This window comes from Capsicum annuum, chromosome 11, assembly GCF_002878395.1.
Source record: "Capsicum annuum cultivar UCD-10X-F1 chromosome 11, UCD10Xv1.1, whole genome shotgun sequence".
Classification (NCBI taxonomy): domain Eukaryota; kingdom Viridiplantae; phylum Streptophyta; class Magnoliopsida; order Solanales; family Solanaceae; genus Capsicum; species Capsicum annuum.
The window spans coordinates 56,046,972-56,067,096 of record NC_061121.1 but is presented as its reverse complement, the minus strand read 5'-3'; the positions used below and the strand labels follow the sequence as shown (position 1 = coordinate 56,067,096).

Sequence of the window (20,125 nt, the reverse complement as noted above, 5' to 3'; positions counted from 1 at the left end):
TTGTGTTAGATATGGTTGATTTTGATGTTATTTTGGGTATGGATTGGTTGGCTCCTTATCATGTTATCTTAGATTATTTTGCTAAGACTGTGACTTTCGATTCACTGGGTGTGCCAAGGATAGCTTAGAAGGGTGCACTTCATTCGGGTACTAAGAGGATTATATCTTTTGTTCAGGCTCGTAAAATGGTTGAGAGTGGGTGTTTATCTTACTTGGCTCATATTTATGACACCAATGTTATTTTGCCTCCTTTATAGGATTTTGTTTGTGAGTTTATGGATGTATTACCTATGGACTTGTCTAGTATGCCTTCAGATCAAGATAGTGATTTGCTATTGATGTTGAGCCGATCACCAAGCCTATTTTTATTTCTCCTTATAGGATGGCCCCAACAGAGCTGAAAAAACTGAAGGATCAGTCATAGGAGTTGTTGGATAAGGGATTTATCCGACCTAGTATTTCACCTTGGGGTGCGCCTATCTTGTTTGTGAAGAAAATTGATGGTTCTATGCGGATGTGTATTGATTGTCGGCAGTTGAATAAGGTGACTGTTAAGAATGAGTGTCCTCTTTCTTGCATTGATGATTTTTTTATCAGTTTTGGGTGTTGCAGTGTTTTCAAAGATTGATTTGAGGTTCGGCTATCACTAGTTGAGGATTAGAGCTTCAGATTTTTTGAAGACAGCTTTTCGGGCTTAATATAGTCATTATGAGTTCTTGGTCATGTTCTTTGGGTTGATCAATGCCCTTACTGCGTTCATGGAGATGATAAACTGGGTGTTTTAACCATATCTTGACTCCTTTGTTATTGTATTTATAGATGATATCTTGGTTTATTCCAAGAGTGAGGTGGAGCATGAAAAGAATTTACAGATTGTGCTTCAGAGATTGAGGGATGAGAAGTTGCATTCCAAGTTCTCTAAGTTTGAGTTTTTGTTGGAGTGTATTTTTATAAGGTCATGTGGTGACTAAGAAATGTATTATGGTTGATCCAGCCAAGGTTGCAGCGGTTCATGATTGGGATAGAACTACTTCGCCTACCGAGATTTGGAGTTTTGTTGGCTTGGCCAGGTAGTATTGGTGTTTTATTGAGGATTTTTCATCCATTGCAGCTCCATTGACCAAGTTGACCCAGAAGAAGATTTCTTTTCAGTGGCCTGATGCTTATGAGGCGAGCTTTCAAAAGCTCGAGGATTTGTTGACTTCAGCTCCTATATTAGCTCTACCCAAGGAGGGCATGGGTTTTACCGTCTTTTGTGATGCTTCAGGTGTTGGGTTAGGTGTTGAGTTGATGCAGGAGGGAAAGGTGATTGCTTATGCGTCTCGTCAGTTGAAGCCTCACGAGAAGAATTATCCTACCCATGATTTAGAGTTGTGCGCGGTTGTGTTTGCCTTGAAGTTGTGGAGGCACTACTTGTATGGAGTCCGTTGTGAGATCTTCTCAGATCATCGTAGCCTTCAGTACTTCTTCACCCAGCAAGATCTTAATATGAGGCAGCGCCATTGGCTTAAGTTGCTTAAGGACTATGACTTGGCTATTCTCTACCATCTGGGCAAGGCAAATGTGGTTGCGGATGCCTTGAGCCGAAAGTCAACTAGCATGGGTCGCTTGGCGCATCTTTTAACCCAGGAGAGGCCTTTGGCCTTAAAGGTTCAGTCTTTAGCTAACCATATAGTTAGGCTTGATATTTCGACACCGGGGCTTTATAGATGAATTATCGGTGCTTTATGTGTTTAGCTATCACCTGTTATTATAATTTTTATTGTGTTACTATTTTTTATTTTTTCTACTTAATACAGGTGATAGATGAATGATCGGTGCTTTATGTGTTTAGCTGAATACCTTTTTCTAGATTGTTATGTATGCGTGGTGAGAGTTAAGGTAATGGAGGATCAAGTATCCTTTTAAGAGCATGGAAGTTTTGATTTTCTTATTTTGTTTTTAAACAAAAAAAATTGGAAGTTCAAGGCCCGTTTAGGAGCATGGAAGTATCCATTAAGGCCCCGTTTGGCCATGAAAATTATAATTTTTTGGAGTTGGAGTTCGAGTTGTGTTTGGCCATGAATATAAATTAAAGTTGTTGAAATTTTGTGAGAGGGTTATGAGTGAAAAAATTGAAAATAAGTAAAACTTGTTTTCACTTTTTCAAATACAATTTCGAAATTGTATTTCGAATTTTCATGGCCAAACACTTACAGTTTTCACTTTTTTCACTAAAGTGAAATAATTTTCCAGAAAAAAGTAAGAATTTTTCATGGTCAAACAACTACTTAATTAGTTAATGTTTTTGTTTTGTTCTGTGCTTTTGAATTGTCCTAATCGAAGGTTTTCTCATGGATGATATGCTTGGTGGGTCCTTTTGTGATTTTTCACTACTTATATAAACGAGAAGCAAACGAATATTTTGCAGATAATTCTTAATTTTGTATGTCCAATTTTTTTTTCTTTCTATTGCCTGAATAATAATGAGCTTTCATGAATTGATTAACCAAAAAAACTTTCACTTTTGATTTTAGTTAAAATATTAGATTTATTCTAATGCCAATAAATTTTTTTAAGAAAAAAGGACACCATGTAGCTCTTTTGAAAAATAATGGACAATAATGGCCCACGTTTTACTTTTTGGACAAAACTGACACTTCGGCTGTTTTAAATGTCATTTATTAGCCCTTCATTGAATAAGGCACACGCTAAAGAAAAAAAGCTTACAATTGTACACTTTTATTTTTGAAGTTGGTTTCCGAATAGGGTTTTATGACTCTTTATTCTTTCCATAACCAATCTTCTTTCTTCTTTCTCTTCTTTCTCCAATCTGTGATAGTTAAGAAACCAACAAAACTCATATCTCTTTTCTTCTAGTTTTTATTTTTTTCTATTAAGAACCCAACAAAACTCATATCTTTTTTTCTTCTAATTCTTCATTGTTTTTATTTAGGTTATCTAAATTGAATTGAGTTTGTGAATTATGTGGGTGGATGAAAAATGAGATAGAGGAATGAAAGAAGAAAAAATATGCAAAATCTATAAGTTGATCGGGATGGAAGAAAAGGGCTATTATGTTGAAGCTAAAGTAAAAGTGGATAGGTATGTGACGAAAAAATTTGAAGGAAATGGATCGTTTTTGAAAAAAAATGTGTTTTATGATTTGAGATTGCATAAGATTGATCATCTATGGAGATTTCAGAGAAATGAAGGTTTGTATATGATGTGTATAAAAATTATATATTTAAGATTTGTATATGATGTGTATAAAAACTGTATATTTAAGGTTTGTATATGATGTGTATAAAAACTGTATAAAACTATATATTTAAGGTTTGTATATGATATGTATAAAAATTGTATTATATAGAATATATTTTCTATATATGATCTGTATAGAAATTGTATCATTGTTGTATAGAATATGTATATCTACAGGATGTATATAAACTGCATAAATATTGTATAGAATATGTATCTAAATAATTATTTTACCTAAATAGCGTACAGAATGTGTATAGCCTCTTGGCAAAAGTAAAAGACACGAAAATAGTTTTAAAACATGTATATGAGTCATAAAAATATGCTATTTTTGAAAAAAATTATTTTAAAAAAATAAAATTTTTTATTTGATTACGACATTATAAATTAGTATTTGATTATTTTAAAAGACAACTACAAAATTTTGTTTGATTGTTTTGTTTATTGATAGAATTAAAAAAATATATAGAAACGTCACTCTTTTTTTAAAAAAAATGAGCACAACCAAAATAAAAGGGAAAAGGAAGAAAACACAACTACCAGGAAAAAACAACAACGAAAAAACAGTAAAAAATAAATACAATTTTTACACTTTATATAATAATAATAAAAGAAGCAAAGGGAGAAACAACAAAAGTAAAACAAAAAAGACAAAATCAGCAAAATATAAAAAAAAAAATTAAAGAAAGCGGCTTAGCTAGCGAAATGGACAAAAAATGGTATTTTGAAACATCGGCTATTTTCGTGTCTTTTACTTTTGCCAAGAGGCAATTTTTGTCCTTCTCCTTTTTTTTAATTGCTTGACATAATGCAAAAGTAGGAGTCCAGTCTTAAACTACGTCCTATTCTCATGCTACCTTGGAGGTCTTCTTATTTTATTTTTTTTGGCAAATAATAACTGTGATAAAAAAAAAAATTGAACTAATCACGCTTTGTCGATTCCAAGTTGTGTAAATCATCGTCCTAAGAGATATTCTAATGTTCATTGAATTACCAAAAGTTATAAAATATTCACTTCTATTTAGTTAGTTAGTTATTTTATGATTACATTTTATTTATTAATAAAGTTTATTTCAATATTTACATATACATACTTTATATTTAAAAAAATGTGTCAAACTTCTCATTTAAATGAGTATGCAAAATCCACGTGCAATATATATTTTCATTGCTTTTAGGCTTGAGGCCTAGACAAACGAAAATTAACTTCTCCATAAAAAACTATACAATACATTGATATACTATATTAAAAGTGTGAAGTATTATTCTAATGTTCATTGAATTACCAAAAGCTATAAAATATTCACTTCTATTTATTTAGTTAGTTATTTTATGATTACATTTTATTTATTAATAAATTTTATTTCAATATTTACATATATATACTTTATATTTAGAAAAAATGTGTCAAACTTCTCATTTAAATGAGTACGCAAAATCCAAGTGTAATACATATTTTCATTGCTTTAAGGCTTGAGGCCTAGACAAACGAAAATTAACTTCTCCATAAAAAACTAAAAAATACATTGATATACTATATTAAAAGTGTGAAATATTTTTAAAAGATGATTTAAGCTTTTTATTTTTCATTAAAATCTTTTTAATAGATAAAATTTTTAAATTTTAAATTATCATAATAAATTACACGTTCGAGACACATGTAATTAAACTAGTATCTTTCAAAAATGAAAAGCGTATAACTAGTAAATGCGTTTTTCAAATTGAGAGTCATCCACTTTGGAAGTCAAATATTTCTAATTAAAGGCATCGTTTCAAAGTTAATTGAAACATTTATCTTAATAAATTATGTGCGATTTGTACACTACTCTCACAATTTTTTCTAAAGATTATCTTTCAAGATCAAATAGTAGAAGTAGAGGAAACCAATAAACATATCCAAATATCAACTGAGGAGATTTTTGACTGGTTGAAGACGACCTAATTTGTATAAATCGGAATGTTTTATTACAAAGCTATAAATCAGAATGTTTTATTCCTTTTTTTACCATCTTCATTATCGATTCAACACGTTAACGTTTTTGTTAAAAAAGTTGTTAAATTGAAATTAATTATTTTGACTAGCTTATTTTGATAGAATAATGACCTATTTGTGTATCTTTAGAAAAATTTTATGGCGGGAGAGGTGCGCGAAGTCATTTTTGTGTGAGGGTTTTAATTATTGACAAGTGTATATTATGGGACCACTTCTTTTAACTTTCCTTCAAATTTTTTTTCGTTTTTAGTTTGTTTACTTAAAACCTTTGATAAAACATCATTAGCAATTACTATTCCTTTCTTTTCAAATAAAACCCTCTTTTTGACTTTATTTTATACTTAATGTTTAATTATAAAAATTTCAGTTACTACATAAAATTTAAAAAAACACTCATAATTTATTTTTCGATTTCATTATAATTTTGTTTTCAACTTATCCTAATTTTTTTTTATTTTCATACAAGTAACCTGATTTAAATTATATTTCATATTTAAGTAATATTTAGAATTTGTAAAAAAAGTACATTTGAATAACCAACACAAGTTTAATTTTTTTTTCAAATAAAATGAAAAAATATTTGTAATAATGTGTAGTAGCTCATACATAGATTCTAATATATGATATTATGTGACTATCTATCTTGAGATATTACTCTTTTAAAGCATATTTAAGGGATAATACTCACAAAATATCTAAACTTTGATCGGATTTTCAGTTGAGCATATTGAACTTTGTGGGGGTCCTATTACTCCCTAGACCTTTTTTTCGTACTTTAATTGCATATATCTGCCCACTTGCACACGTGTAAATAATACACGCGCTAGTACACGTGTAACATGAAATCCATCGGCCGCCAAAACTGGATATAGAGTTTCGGGGGAATTAAATCCACTTTAAAAGGTTTAGGAGGTAATAGGACCCCCCACAAAGTTCAGTATGTTCAACTGAAAATTCGGTCAAAGTTCAGGTATTTTTGTAATTATTATCCCCATATTTAATGTATGTTTTAGAAAAATTAGTCAACTTTGATGATTTTGCTAAATTTTACAAAATTGAGAGCATAAGATTAAAATTTTAAATAAAATGAATATATATATTTTTTTAATTTCACAGTGAAGTGCATACTAAATAGCATAACAAGACAAATTGAAAGAATTAATAACGTTCTGTAATTAGTATTTTGATAATTAATTCATTAAAGTCATTCCCAATGAACAGGGATAGGAATAAAAATACAAATATTAAGTTTTAACTGTTAAGTTATTATGTAAGAATAAATATGCATTAAAATGACAATCCTTTCATTTTTTTTCATTTTAAAAACATAGTGCACAAAGTACCACGACACTAAATATGAATATACAGAAAAAATGGATAGTGTACCAAACATTAAACCAAAAAAATAAATTAATGACTTCGTATTGAGAAAAAGTCAAATTCAACTTATTATATTTTATTACAACAACACCACCAATTCAGTAAATTTCACAAGTAGAGTGTGAAGAGATTTGAATGTATATAGATTTTACCTGTATTTCATTAAAGTAGAGGGGTCTATTAAATTTTATTAATATGATAAATTTTAATTTGGCAAATAAAAAATTCAAACATAAATAACTGACTAATAATCAGACATATATATGTATTAACATGACACAAAGAAGAAAAATGTATGATTGAAGATAAAATAACCGAGAGAAAATAAATATATGATTGAACATAATGTAATTGAGTAAACGGAGAAATTTATGAACAAAAAGTGATCCACAAAATAAATAAAAAGATTAAAAGTGTAAAAAACGAAAATAGGAGGCAATGGGAGTGGGCCCACATCTTTTTTTTTGCTTATAAAATAATTATTCTCTTACGCCCAAGTCATATTTGTGCCTCTCCCACCATAAAATTTTCCATTTCAGTAGAGAATTCCGGATGTTTAGGTCTTTTTTTTTTTTTTTTTTTTTTTGGGTATTTTATCCTATATAAAACCCTAAATAAAAAGTTGTCCATGAGGCCGATTATGTTTGTGTCTTCAATGCTATTGTTGGTTTGTGGCTATTAATTTCCATGTGGCCTCGTCAAAAACAGGGAAAATTGTGAGGACAGGATATTTCATATTACTAACACATGGATGGCTGAAAATGAATTCTGCGAAAAAAAAAAAAAAAAAAACACAAGTCCACAGGAAGCATTTCATATTCTCTACCTCACACACAAAGTGTTCGAGTAAAAACAGTAGGAAAGAACAACAATGGAAGCTCTATTGTCTTCCACTGCTCTTCAACTCAAACCCATTCACCCTTCCTCTTCTTTCTCTTCTTTTCACTCACCATTTTCTTCTACCTCTGTTCTTAGAGTAAAGGGTAACAGAAAAGCTGAAAATCTTATTCAAAAGAGCCATTTTTCCACTGTTTTGCCCCTTAGAGTTTCAGCAAGTTCACAAGCTGCACCTGTTGAAACATCAACAAGCACTTCTATTCCTTCTGAAATGAAAGCTTGGAGTTATACTGATTATGGAAGTGTTGATGTTTTGAAGTTTGAGTCTAATGTTTCAGTTCCTGAAATTAAGGAAGATCAAGTCTTGATTAAGGTTGTTGCTGCTGCCCTTAACCCTGTTGATTTTAAACGTCGGCTCGGAAAATTCAAAGCCACTGATTCTCCACTTCCTGTAAGCTTTGGCACCCTGTTGAGTTTGGTTTGAATTCTATGTTTGAATTGTAAATTTGCATTTCTCGTCACTTGTTTTATAGTGTTAAAGCATTTTTTTTCTCCTTAGATTTCAGCACAGGTAATGTTCAACTGTTTTTCGTGCATAGTGTTCACTAATTGTGTTCAGATTTCCGTGACAGTCCTAATATTCCACTATAGTGTAGGCCAGAAAAAAGTTACTATCTGCACTATAGTGTGTTTAACTATGTGACTTCCATCTAAAAGCTTAAGTTTTTAGAGAGAGCACACATTTATTTACTTAGTTATTATTTCAAGACACCCCTTGTGTGGGGGTGAGTCAAATACGTGGAATTTTTTTCTAATAATGAGTAGCGATGAGATTGAAACTCGAGATATTTCTATGGTCTGACACCATGTTGTAGTTTGTGATTCCTCATCTAAAAGCTTAAGCTGCTAGAAAGAGCACACGTTTATTTACTTAATTATATCTCAACGTCCTGCAACCGTTGAAGGTATAAATGATTTGAATAAAAATTATGGTTTTCCTAACATTTTGAGCTTTTAGATGAGATGGCCACAAAATTTAACATATGTCAGAGCAAGCACAAATTGTGGGTTCAAGTCTATCGGGTCTATTATAAAGTAGAATTTTCATGTGTGTTGGACCCACGGAAAAGAATCAGACTCGCAAGAGAGGGGCCTTGCTGATTTTATAATTAATTAAATAGAAGTGTACCCTCTATGACAGTTTAAGCTTTTAAAAAGAAATGAGGGACAAAATCACATAACTTATATATATATTCGTTTTTGTGTAGACTGTGCCAGGTTATGATGTTGCCGGTGTGGTAGTGAAAGTTGGTAGTCAAGTAAAGGAGTTAAAAGAAGGAGATGAAGTGTACGGAGATATACACGAGAAAGCACTAGATGGACCAAAGCAATATGGATCTTTAGCTGAGTACACCGCTGTTGAAGAGAAACTAGTTGCTTTGAAACCAAAGAATCTTAGTTTTGCAGATGCTGCTGCTCTTCCTCTAGCTATTGAGACTGCTTATGAAGGTATTGAGAAAGCTGGATTTTCTTCTGGCAAATCCATTCTTGTTTTGGGAGGTGCTGGTGGTGTTGGATCCCTTGTAATCCAGGTATTCAAGAAGTCTCATTTGAATATATTACTTCAGTTTTAGAAAAGTTTTCAGGTCACCTAATGATAACTACAAGTAACCGTCCATAAAGAGTAAGATTAGTAACTTATTAAGTCAGGTTGTCCACTACAAAAGGTTAAAATGTACTGATGCTAGCGCCTACAAAGATACCATATTGACTTGGCTTTCAAGAGGATTCTTTGTAAATAATGTCATATTAAATCAATTTTTCATTCTTGATCATTTAATCCCCTTAATTTTTGCAGGTGCCCATCTTCATCATCTGACTACATTACCTCATATGGATCCAATAATGCATTAAGTATTTCAGAAATGAATAAAACAGCTTCTTACCCTTATTTTTGTGTAAAGGATCTATAGGTCGGGTAGCTTTTGCTATCTTTTCTCCGTTTGAATTATTTATGCTCCTAATGTTTAGGGGCATCACGACAATTTATACCTACTTAACCGATGCTCACCTGACTTGTATTGTCCCAAAATGGGATTTCTTATCGATCCATGTTAAATTCTTTTTTTTTCCTGTATTTCTGCTGCTAAAAGTGAAGCTGAAGTGTCACGTTTATCTGTTATGCAGCTTGCTAAACACGTATTTGGTGCTTCAAAAATAGCAGCTACTTCAAGCACTGGGAAGTTGGAACTCCTGAAAAGCTTAGGAGCTGATTTAGCTATTGACTACACCAAGGAGAATTTTGAAGATCTGCCTGACAAGTTTGATGTTGTTTATGATTCAGTTGGTAAGAACTTAGTTTCAACTTGTACAATGTTCATTATGATAATACACATTAGCAGGACAAAAATCCAAATTTAACGTAACACGTAGGTAACAACAGTGAAAAGTGAGGCTTGCTCAAGTGGTTGAGAACCAACACCATCAATCGGTCGGTAGGTTGAGAGCTCGAGTCATGTTGGAGCATAAGTAAGAACACTGTTGATCCTCCCGACGGAAGACATTGGGAAAACAAATAAATAAATTGGTTTAACAGTTAATAATTCATCAAGTTTGTGAATATTCACGACCAAATAAACACCATAACTGCATGTTTTGAATCAGTTGATGGGGTCAGATGTGCTTAACCAGATGTCACAACAGAAAATCTAAATTTGTTGATATTTCAGTGACTAAAATGTAAACTTTCCTTAACTCATCATTTTATAATTACAATGTTTTTGGTGCTAAGAATCTTAAAGATTGAATCCATCGAGTTTAAATTCTGGACCTACCTCTACTAACGACCATTTTTGTCACTTGGTATTGACTACAGGTCAGGGCGAAAAGGCGGTGAAGGCAGTGAAGGAAGGTGGAAGTGTGGTAGTGCTAACAGGGGCAGTAACACCACCAGGTTTTAGATTTGTAGTGACATCAAATGCAGAGAAGTTGAAGAAACTGAACCCATACTTGGAGAGTGGGAAGGTGAAACCAGTGATAGATCCAAAGGGACCATTCCCATTTGATAAGGTTGTGGATGCTTTCTCTTATCTTGAAACTGGAAGAGCCACTGGAAAAGTTGTCATTCATCCCATTCCTTGAAAGATGGCTCTCTCATTTTGTACAATTAGGAAAAGGAGGAGTGTTTATTCCTCAAAGCCTATTGTGGCATTGTGGTTGATAGAAACATGTATGTTGATCATGTTGGACACAGAGAAATAAATAACTAAGGAGGTTTTTGCATTCGCTCTTTTTGAGACATGGTTTTAAATAAAAAAGAAGTTACGACAAAACATCTTTTACCAAACTTGGATGGAATAAAGAAATCATATTTTCATCAGTTAGTTTTGTCAGCCTGCCTTTAGGTTGATCATTTGATCATGGCATTTCTATGATTAATAGAGTGACAAAATTAGCCAATGAAAATATTATTCGTGCATGTTTGAGCAAGTTAATAACTCTCTTATTTATTAATTCAGTCCATTTTCATCCGTCCAATTCAACGGCATCTTTTTTTGGGCTAATATATACTCAAATTGATTATGAGAAAGCTTCTTTTTAAAAGGAATGTTTTTGTTTGGCATGTTATATAAATGATATTAAAGGGGGGAAATAGGGTAATTAAACAAAACATAAGAAAACAATCAAATTGATTGAGACTTATAATTAGCAAGAGGTGGAAGAGTTGAGTTAAGACTTGAGAACACTTTCACCCAATTCATTTCAGCTCAATAATCTTTCATTCATTTCAGCTCAATAATCTTTCGGTAAATTATTGACCCGTTCATTTATCAATTCAACTTATTTTGACCCGTATGAATTCAACCAAACCTTTCATTTGATACCCTAGTTTTTTTTATTTTTGTATGTCTTGTACTTTAAATTCCTAACAGTCACATAATTTGGTGTTGCGCTTATTTGCTATACTAGCACATGTTCATGACACTTTATTGAGCAATGTCCAAGCTCTTCCCACACAACAATGGAGTTTTTTTTTTTTGGTGGAAAGGCGGGGGGCGGGGGGGGGGGGGGGGGTGTTTCCTCATATTAGTTTGAGTAAGGTCCTGATTATAGCAAATTACTTTAGAAATTGCAACTTTTCTTGGGAAAACATTTCTTATTTTGTCTGCTGCAAAGGCTTTCGCTACATACAATGGAGGAAATATTAAAATTTGAAATTGATCAAAAGATGCATCGCCACTCCCCGACCTAACCAAAGCATCCACAACTTTATTTTGCTCCATGCATGTGTGCTTCAGGATTGGAGTTCCACTACTAGAAAAAAAAGGAAAACCGATGACAAGTGGTCGGTTTTCCCCAATTTCCAACCAAAATTTATGGTCGGAAAAATAGTGGTTGCTTTTTAAAAACCGACCATAAGTGGTCGGCTTTTTTAAAAATATATATTTATTTTTAAAATATATTATTATTTTATTTTAATTGAAAAATATTTTTAGGGAAAAATACCGACCACATGTGGTCGGTTTTTATATAATTAATAAATAAATTTATTGAAAAACCGACCACTTGTGGTCGATTTTCTGCAAAAAAGAAATATGGAAAAACCGACCATTTGTGGTCGGTTTTTCTGGGAATTTAAAAGTATAATAAAATTACAAAACCTAAATACAGCATGCAACAACAACAACAAGAAAAAATCAAATGGAAATTTTCGTAAGTGTACAACACATACAAAATGTCCAACAAAGGTGAGTACGAAAAAACTACAACAATAGTTTCAAACAACAAAATGTCTAAATTTAAAGTACAAGACATACAAAAAAAACAAAAACTAACTGTCATCATCATCGAATTCGTCCTCGTCTTCTATATCATCATCCGTGCTGAAATCATCCAGGGGGCCTAGACCTTTTGCAGCCCGAACTGCATCACCAGGACACGAAGAAATAACCCCCAGTCTGAATGAAAGAACTGAACTGCTGCTGTAGTATCCTGATTTGATGTTGTTGCCTACTTCGTCTTCTTTTGCCTCGCACTCTGATCAGCATACCTCTTTCTCTGTTCAGCAAGCTCTTTTATAAGTTGAGAAACCATATTTTGTAGTCTTACAATGGTTTCTGTATCAACCGAAGAGCTAGAGTATGCAGGGCCGGACGAACACCTAATATTATCACCAAAAAATTTTGTGTGGCATCCGTAGAAATGACCTCTATTTGCAGGACCCGGAGCCTTTTTCCATAACTCATTTCGTACATGCGGGGATATTGGATCACCCTGACTTTCAGGAGGCTGACTACTACGACACTCACCAACAAAACGCGTAAATTCGTCCTATATTCAAAGTAAAGTTAATACTAACAGTAAAAAAATACTAAAGTAGTTATCATTGAATAATATCAACTTTGAAAAAAAGATTTATAAATTCAAAAAAAAATTCTTACGTGAACAACTTTTGCACGAGGTTTAACCCAGACATCTTCATCAGTCGGCTTCTTTTTCTTTCTCAGATGAGTCTCCACGAAAATCTCATCATTTGGTAGTTCCCTACCCTTTTCTTTTTCCTGCATATAAAAAAATTATCAATGTTCAAATAATTAAAAAATTTAAATAGAAACAAAGAATTTAAACTGTAAAAGTTACATACCAATTTTTCCTTCACAGCAAGAGTACTTCTAGCACCCGCAGTATGTTGGGAGCCACCCTTGGATAATGCTCGGACTCTCTTTCCTTTTGCCCTCGACACTTGGTATTCGGGACTATTCCAGTAGCGTTGATACAGTGGCCATAAGGGTTCAGGAATCCACTTAGGTTTTACCGATTTCCTTCGGGCATATTCCAAGAGATCGTTAAATCTGGCTCTACATATTATGAAAAAGTTATTCTTTATAAGAAATTGATTTGCATCATCCCACCAGTAAAATTTCTACAACCAAAATATAATATTCAATCTTGTGTTCTAACAAATTATTAATAAGTAGTCGATAAGTTAAATCCTTACCTTAAATTCTTCAAACATTCTCTCCCTGTCAAGTTCTAGAACCATTTGCCAGCTGGTCCAGTAGCCGTTGAAGTGCCGACTAATGTAAATTCGCGTTGTTTGTCCAACTCCAGCATCCGGCCTAAACCTACAACACAAGATCAAACAGTAATTTCATCTAGAACAATAAAATAGTAATGAAAAAATAAGTAACGTTATTATATGTAGAAATCTTACCCTCTCACAACTGGAACAACATAAATTATTTCAGAATCATCTTTGTCTCCTGGCTGGCTAGTAAGTGATGGTGGATACACTGACGCGGACGGATCTGAAGCACCAGATGGAGTGCCTTCAAATTGAAGATCCGACAACCAAATAGATCCAGCAGAATCACTGTGCAAAACTGCGTGACTACTACAGGAGGGTATTGATAATGATGGATGTCTGGAGGGGCCAGCTGCCGTCTGATAGTACTGTGCTGGCGGTAGCATGGGGATAGAAGCAGAATGGGTCGGTGTAGACCCATGTAGTGGCCCCATATGTGTAGGAGTAGGTATCGACTCCTTGGACGACCTAGAATATGAGGGTCATCCTGGCCCGTCAGCATACCAACCCTCAGATATGTGAATACCTGTCGATTGTCAATAAGGAGGAGGTTATTTTTTCTTTTTTAGTTTCGTAGTATCTACCTTTCCCTTACCTCTGTCATCTCTGCCTGACATCTAAATTATGTTAAGTTAACAAGTAGTTAGTTGCTACAACATGAACATATATATAAGAAAACATTCCAAGTTAGTAATTTCAAGTTACTAATTCACATTTCAAATCGCTCCAACAACACAAGATATGGACAAGAATATTTTTATTACTATATAAATCATAGAAAAATGGAAACAACAAACTTAAACAGTATATTACATATCAATCTTAAACAAGAAACATCAAAGTAAATATATAGTACAAAGCATAAAGACATCAATACATAATAAATACAGCCTACACAACTAATCCTCCTCTTCTGAAGACTCTCCACTAGCTGGTGATCAATCTGCATTTCATTTTGATACACAGTCTCCAGCACATTCTCAATTTTCACCTGGCCTATAGGCTTTGTTTTTATTACAGCCCACCAATCAGACTTGTCATTGCGCAACGGAGAAGAAGCATAATACGCTTATTTAGCATTTTACGCCAGAACAAATGGATCGTAAATAGGATACGACCTATTGTGCTTCACTTCAATGATCTTATGCTCCTTATGTACTCTTGTGCCTGTTGTGCTTGGATCAAACTACTTACATGAAAGAGGACAACTTTTTTTTTTGGGAAACCAACATACTCCAGTTCTAAGATCTCTTGTATGATGCCAAAGTAATCAACATCATCATCACCCTTAACCCAACCACCATCATTGTTTGTTTTCCTTGACCTGGAGTGTTGTTCGATGGAAAAATTAAACCTATTTACTTTGTATTGAGACATTGCATTAGCTTCGACTGGACCCAAAGAAATATCTCTCAAGAGATTATCGTATGCGACTGCATTTGGTGAATGGTGTACCTAATAATGTCATACATACATATGTTTTAGTTGAGGAATGTGTAAATGTTTAAACTTTGTAGAAACATTAATACACTGACGAACCTCATTTTTAAACCATGTTGCAAATGATGCATACATTTGATTTTCGTGGAATTGAGTCTTAAATGAACTGAACATCCAACATGGGAAACACAATTAGTTTCTTTAAGGGAATGAGTAAACAAACAAGATATGTTAAAATTTGAATCTCCCTACTCCAAAAAGAGCTTAATTTTCGGGCAATTCAGCAAGATATACAAAGTTTCTGATTTAAGCTCTGTGAGATTGAGCCAGCGAGGTATGATCTTTTTATCCTTACAACCAGATTGATTGAAAATTGATATCGGTTGCAAATAAGGCTCATTCACATCGTCTTGATGACTATTCGGGCGGTTTCTTGAACAAGCAACTTCATCACGAAAGTAGTATGAACAAAATTGAGAAGTTTCTCTTGCATGATATGCCTCAACTATAGAGTCTTCCACCCTGTGTTTGTTTTGGGGACCTCTTTTCAATTTTTCAATTGCCCTGTACAATAATATCAAGCTTATATGTTTACTATATTTAAACAAAAATAAGTATGCATTTAAATATGTTGCAAATACTTACCGTTCGAATGGATACATCCACCTAGTTTGAACTGGATCGCCTAGCCGAGCTTCGTGCACAAGGTAAATGGGAAGATGTTCCATCACATCGAAAAACAGTGACGAGAAAATCTTCTCCAGTTTGTTGGTGATAACAACAATATTACTTTTTATTCGCGCCAGATTTTCTTCTTTTAATGTGGTCGCACATAAGTCTTTGAAGAACAAACTGATCTCTGCTATTGGTTTCCATATGTTTTCAGGTAAACCAATAAAAGCAATTGGAAGTAACTGTTCCATGAGAACATGACAATCATGGTTTTTCATTCCATGCAAGATTTCTTTTGTCATATCAACCCTCTTTCCCAAATTTGAGGCATAACCATCAGGCATCTTCAAACTCTGAACCCACTCACATATTTGCCGTTTTTGGTCCAACTTGAATGTAAAACTAGCCTTGGACTTAAGAACATTGCCGTTGGGCCCCTGCTGTAAGTGTAATTCTCTGCGATTGCAATATTCTGGTAAGTCAAGTCTGGCATTAGGATTATCCTTTGTTTTGCCGGTGACATCCATAACTATGTTGAACAAGTTGTCAAAGTAGTTTTTCTCAGTATGCATGACATCAATATTATTTCTAAGTAAATTATTTGGTCAATATTCAAACTCCCAAAATATACTTTGCTTAGTCCAGTTATGCGAAACGCCATATCCATCAAGCCTTTACAATCGTTCCTCGCTGGCTTTAGGCAAATCCTGAACTATTTTTCAGACTTCATGACCAGAAAGCATTGGAGGTGGACCATCATATTCCCTTCTATTCCTTCTGAAGGCATTCTTGAGTCTCTTAAATTCATGATCAGGTGGCAAAAAACAACGATGACAATCAAACCATGAATTTTTCTGCTATGTCTCAATGTGAAAGATTTTGTTTTTTTCATGCAGTATGGACAAGCCAGCTTTCCAGCAGTCATCCACCCCGATAACATTCCATAAGCAGGAAAATCATTAAAAGTCCACATTAGATATGCACGCAAATTAAAATTCTATTTAAGAGAGATGTCCCAAGTTTCAACCCCCTCATGCCATAAAATTTAAAGTTCGTCTATCAAAGGTTGCAAGTACACATCTATTCCGCTTTTTGGATTACGCGGGTCAGGAATTACACAATTCAAAAATATATAGGGATTAGTCATCAACATTTCAGGAGAAAGATTATAAGTAGTGATAAATACAGGCTAACATGAATATGGCGCACTACCAACTAAAAAGGGGGGAGAGCCCATCCGCATATAATCCCAATCGAATATTTCGTGGCTCAGCTACAAAATCTAGATAAGTTGCATTAAAATGCTTCCAAGCCTCTCCATCAGATGGATGACACATAACACTAGTGGTCCTTCTATTTTCACTATGCCATCTCATATGAGGAGCTGAGCTGTTTGAAGCATACAACGTTTTCAACCTTGGTATAAGAGGTAAATAATACATTGCCTTAATAGCAATTTAATTTCCAGTAGAACCACGCTTATATCGAGGGTGCTGAAAAAACTTACAGAATTTTAGGTTAGCATCTCCCTTAAAGTATAACATACAACCATTTTCACAACATTCAATTCTAACTGAGGAGAGACCTAACTTTGACACCAATCTTTTTGCCTTATAGAAAGAATCAGGAACCTCCAAGCCGGGGTCAACTAACTCATTAATAAAGTCTATAATTGAGTCTATTCCGCCTTCTGCAATATTCCAATCAGATGTAATACTTAATAATCTAACAGCAACAGACAAACGAGAGTGCGAACAGCTATAAAAAAAAGGATGACTAGCAGCATGCAATTCTTCGTAGAAATTGCCCATTTCGCTATTAGGAACATCTTCAACATTTTCCCTAAAGTCAACCCCGTGTTGCATCCCAAAAGCATCGTGCACCATTTCTGTCATCCTAGTATCTTGATATTCATTATGCCCTACAGACCTACTACTTTTTCCAACAACAGAGTTATTTTGCACAACATTACTATGAATATTAACCATTCTTAAAAAGTCCTCGTGAAACCCCTTTCTATAAAGTTGTTCCTTTACATCTTCTTCACTTACAAGATTTATACCATCACATCTAACACAAGGACAACGAATTACCCGAAAATATGTCCAAAGATCAAGTGTCTTAGTATGCTCAACAAATCTTTTGACACCCTCAACAAATTACTCCCTAATACCCATTCTATTATCATTGTTCCGATGATATATCCAGCTATAATCATGTTCCATCTATATAATCAATCAGATTCAACTAATTAGATCAAGCATTTTCAACAAATAAAGTCACCAACAACATCACCTTCTAAATAAAAATTCACTTTTAAAGTCACCAATACTTAAGCTTTTTCAACTAACAAAGGCACCAACGAAACTAACTTCTAAACACTAATTCACTATTAAAGTCACCGGCACTTAAGCATTTTCAACAAATAACTTAACCAACAACATCACCTTCTAAACAAAAGTTCACTTTTAAAGTCACCAAAACTTAAGCATTTTCAACTAATAAAGTCACCAACAACATCACCTCCTAAACACTAATTCACTATTAAAGTCACCAAAACTTAAGCATTTTCAACAAATAAAGTCACCACAACATCACCTTCTAAGCAAAAGTTCACTTTTAAAGTCACCAAAACTTAAGCATTTTCAACTAATAAAGTCACCAACCATATCACCTCCTAAACACTAATCCACTATTAAAGTCACCAAAACTTAAGCATTTTCAACAAATAAAGTCACCAACAACATCACCTTCTAAACACTAATTCACTATTAAAGTCACCGGCACTTAAGCATTTTCAACAAATAAAGTAACCAACAACATCACCTTCTAAACAAAAGTTCACTTTTAAAGTCACCAAAACTTAAGCATTTTCAACTAATAAAGTTACCAACCACATCACCTCCTAAACACTAATTCACTATTAAAGTTACCAAAACGAAAAAATTTTCAACAAATAAAGTCACCAACAACATCACCTTTTAAACAAAAGTTCACTTTTAAAGTCACCAAAACTTAAACATTTTCAACTAATAAAGTCACCAACCACATCACCTCCTAAACACTAATTCACTATTAAAGTCACCAAAACTTAAGCATTTTCAACAAATAAAGTCACCAACAACATCACCTTCTAAACACTAGTTCACTATTAAAGTCCCCAAAACTTAAGCTTTTTCAACTAATAAAGGCACCAACGAAACTAATCCACTATTAAAGTCACCAAAACTTAAGCATTTTCAATAAATAAAGTCACCAACTACATCACCTTTTAAATGCTAATTCACTATTAAAGTCACCGGCACTTAAGCATTTTCAACAAATAAAGTAACCAACAACATCACCTTCTAAACAAAAGTTCACTTTTAAAGTCACCAAAACTTAAGCATTTTCAACTAATAAAGTCACCAACTACATCACCTCCTAAACACTAATTCACTATTAAAGTCACCAAAACTTAAGCATTTTCAACAAATAAAGTCACCAACAACATCACCTTCTAAACACTAATTCACTATTAAAGTCACTGACACTTAAGCATTTTCAACAAATAAAGTAACCAACAGCATCACCTTCTAAACAAAAGTTCACTTTTAAAGTCACCAAAACTTAAGCATTTTCAACTAATAAAGTCACCAACCACATCACCTCCTAAAAACTAATTCACTATTAAAGTCACCAAAACTTAAGCATTTTCAACAAATAAAGTCACTAACAACATCACCTTCTAAACACTAGTTCACTATTAAAGTAACCAAAACTTAAGCTTTTTCAACTAACAAAGGCACCAACGAAACTAATTCACTATTAAAGTCACCGACAGTTAAGCATTTTCAACAAATAAAGTAACCAACAATATCACCTTCTAAACAAAAGTTCACTATTAAAGTCACCGGCACTTAAACATTTTCAACAAATAAAATAACCAACAACATCACCTTCTAAATAAAGTTCACTTTTAAAGTCACCAAAACTTAAGCATTTTCAACTAATAAAGTCACCAACCACATCACCTCCTAAACACTAATTCACTATTAAAGTCACTAAAACTTAAGCATTTTCAACAAATAAAGTCACCAACTAAACCATTTTCAAGCAACTAAGTATCAAAACAAAAACACATTCAAAACAAAAAAATACCCTTCAAAATCCCTAAACTTAACCATTTTCGAGCAACTAAGTGACCTAACAAACCACATTCAAAACAAAAAAAAATCCCCTTCAAAGTCCCTAGACTTAACCATTTTCAATTTACTAAGTCGTCAAACAAGTCACATTCAAAATACAAAATTCCCTCAAAGTTCCTACTCTTAACCACTTTCAACCTACCGTGTCACCCTTAAAGTCCCTACACTTAATCATTTTCAACCTACCAAGTCACCAAATATAATCACATTCAAAACAGAAAAACACCTATCAAGTCCTAAACATTCAAGATCAAGTTCACAATACAATTTTCAAGCAACAACAAAACC

The 20,125-nt window shown here is 33.3% G+C and overlaps 1 protein-coding gene across 1 annotated transcript; it reads left to right on the top strand.

The window, feature by feature from the left end:
• The first annotated feature begins 7,121 nt into the window (after positions 1-7,121).
• Positions 7,122-10,735, top strand: LOC107847897 (2-methylene-furan-3-one reductase). Its single transcript, XM_016692491.2, has 4 exons — positions 7,122-7,904; positions 8,722-9,045; positions 9,641-9,800; positions 10,329-10,735. Exons 1-4 carry the CDS (start codon positions 7,488-7,490, stop codon positions 10,592-10,594), a joined length of 1,167 nt encoding a protein of 388 aa, XP_016547977.1. The 5' UTR covers positions 7,122-7,487; the 3' UTR covers positions 10,595-10,735.
• Positions 10,736-20,125: the final 9,390 nt, after the last annotated feature.

What these genes read in the sequence shown, in the direction of transcription:
- LOC107847897 (XM_016692491.2), top strand. Translation starts at nt 7,488, where the DNA reads ATGGAAGCTCTATTGTCTTCCACTGCTCTTCAACTCAAACCCATTCAC. An exon ending in CCACTGATTCTCCACTTCCT is followed by an intron (nt 7,905 to 8,721) that starts GTAAGCTTTGGC and finishes GTTTTTGTGTAG; the next exon opens with ACTGTGCCAGGTTATGATGT. An exon ending in TTGGATCCCTTGTAATCCAG is followed by an intron (nt 9,046 to 9,640) that starts GTATTCAAGAAG and finishes TCTGTTATGCAG; the next exon opens with CTTGCTAAACACGTATTTGG.